The sequence below is a fragment of the Grammomys surdaster genome, unplaced genomic scaffold (assembly GCF_004785775.1).
Source record: "Grammomys surdaster isolate TR1022 unplaced genomic scaffold, NIH_TR_1.0 1027, whole genome shotgun sequence".
Taxonomy (NCBI): Eukaryota; Metazoa; Chordata; class Mammalia; order Rodentia; family Muridae; genus Grammomys; species Grammomys surdaster.
In genome coordinates this window covers 16,800-18,521 of record NW_021605446.1, presented here as the reverse complement: position 1 = coordinate 18,521, position 1,722 = coordinate 16,800, and the positions used below count along the sequence as shown (strand labels likewise).

General features: G+C 39.6%; 1 protein-coding gene across 1 annotated transcript in view; it reads right to left on the bottom strand.

The window, feature by feature from the left end:
• Nucleotides 1-388, bottom strand: part of LOC114634594 (cathepsin Q-like) — a gene marked incomplete at its 3' end in the record, with an annotated part of 2,245 nt that extends 1,857 nt beyond the window's left edge. The window contains exon 1 of the mRNA XM_028783174.1: nt 383-388. Within this exon, the coding sequence (XP_028639007.1) occupies nt 383-388 (6 nt within the window). The remainder of the gene's footprint in view (nt 1-382) is intronic.
• Nucleotides 389-1,722: the final 1,334 nt, after the last annotated feature.

Below are 1,722 nucleotides of genomic sequence, written 5' to 3'. Positions count from 1 at the left end.
TCCTCACTGTTGGGATTCAATCCAGTAATTTCTTGGTAGAATAGCATACAACTCTATGATAGCTGGAGCCAACTGAGAAACAAAAGGAGGTAAATGAGAAGAACAGAAAGAATAAGTATATAAAGAATGTGAATGCATGTAATTTCACTTCATAAAGCATGTATTCTACAAGAGTAGGTTCCAAGTCACTCACTGAGCTGACACAAAACAAAAGTGCCTAACAATATTTTATTTTTTGTGACATATTGTTAAAATAAATAGTTATCTCCTAAAATCACTACTCAAAATATAACCTAAGTTGCTTCTGATTTTATCTTGGGATTTAGGGTAAACCCTCCAAAGTACACAGTATAATTTTGGTTATCTTTTAAGTTTTTCTTACTTTCATGGTGACTGAGTGTTCGGATCTTTGTGGGGAAAATTTAGAAGCCATCACAGTGGTGGGACCCAGCAGGAGCTTCCAAGCTGTGGCGGGTCCCACATTCTGGAGGAAACCTATGGTTCCAGCGGCCTAGAGGCTTTGGTGGCGGCAGGCCCCAATAACATGAGGAAGTCCTTGGTTCCAAAAAGGTTTATTGTCATGGCAGATGGTGGATGGATCTAGGCGTACCCCCTCCCAAAACTCAGGGCAGTCCTGAACTATATAGGGAGGGAGGAAGGGGGAGGATTGGGGGAGAATCTGGGGGAGGAATGCTTAATTTGTTCTGCTCTCTGGCCTTCATTAGTATGTAAATCCCTAGGATCTGAGGCCTATAGCCTGGCCTATGTGATTAAACAATGTAATTCTATGGAGACCGTGACTGCTTTTCAGGATCCTGGATTCTTGGAGGCACCAAACTCCTCCCGGTTCTCAGGCAGAATCCCACGCAGAGTGTGCAGAGTCTCGGGGTTCTAGGGACCTGCTCAACCATGACCCAGGATACCCTCACGCAGTCCCACAGGTCTTCAGTACTGTTTCCTATAATTTCTTTAATAAAGTTTCTCAATACTTAAATATTCATTTTTCTCATATGGAATCTAGAACCTGGAAATACTAGGAAGGAAAATAGCTTCCCCCTTTTCTCTCCAGATCTGAGACACAACCAGGCACTATTTCCTACAATACAATTTGGTACTCACTCCTGGAGGTTCAGAAGGAATGGATGAGAAACCTCAGTGTATAAGTCTATGTTTTTTGAAGTTCTGCATATAGCAAAAGCTTGGTCCAATTTTGAAAAATTGAGTAGTCTAGTGAAGTCCTATTAACACACTTATCTTTTAAAGAATGTCATGTATAGAACTGAGGTCTTTAGTATGAAATAATGACAGGAACTCCTTCATTGTCTTTATTACTAGATGTTCTTTATAGTAAACCTCATACATCATCAATGTGGCCAAACAGAAAAAATGAGTTCATGTTTAATCAGAATTGTCTTGGTGAACTTTAGAGGCAACTCTGCTTTAATTTGTTCCCAATCAAGTATACAGACCCATTCTTCAAACTGTGAAATATATCACAAAGAATTTCCTTTGGTAGAATGTGTGAATTTTGGGGGAAAATATTGAGTTACATATAGACATTTTAGTGTTTTTGCATCAGGAATATATAATTAACACTAGCTTGCTAAAATCTACTGATGAATTTCCACCATTCTGTTTCCCAGTGACAAATGATTCTGGACCTTGGGTAAGGTACCCTTTGAGCACTAAGAGATAGATACAATCAGCAGGAAAGAGCTAGTC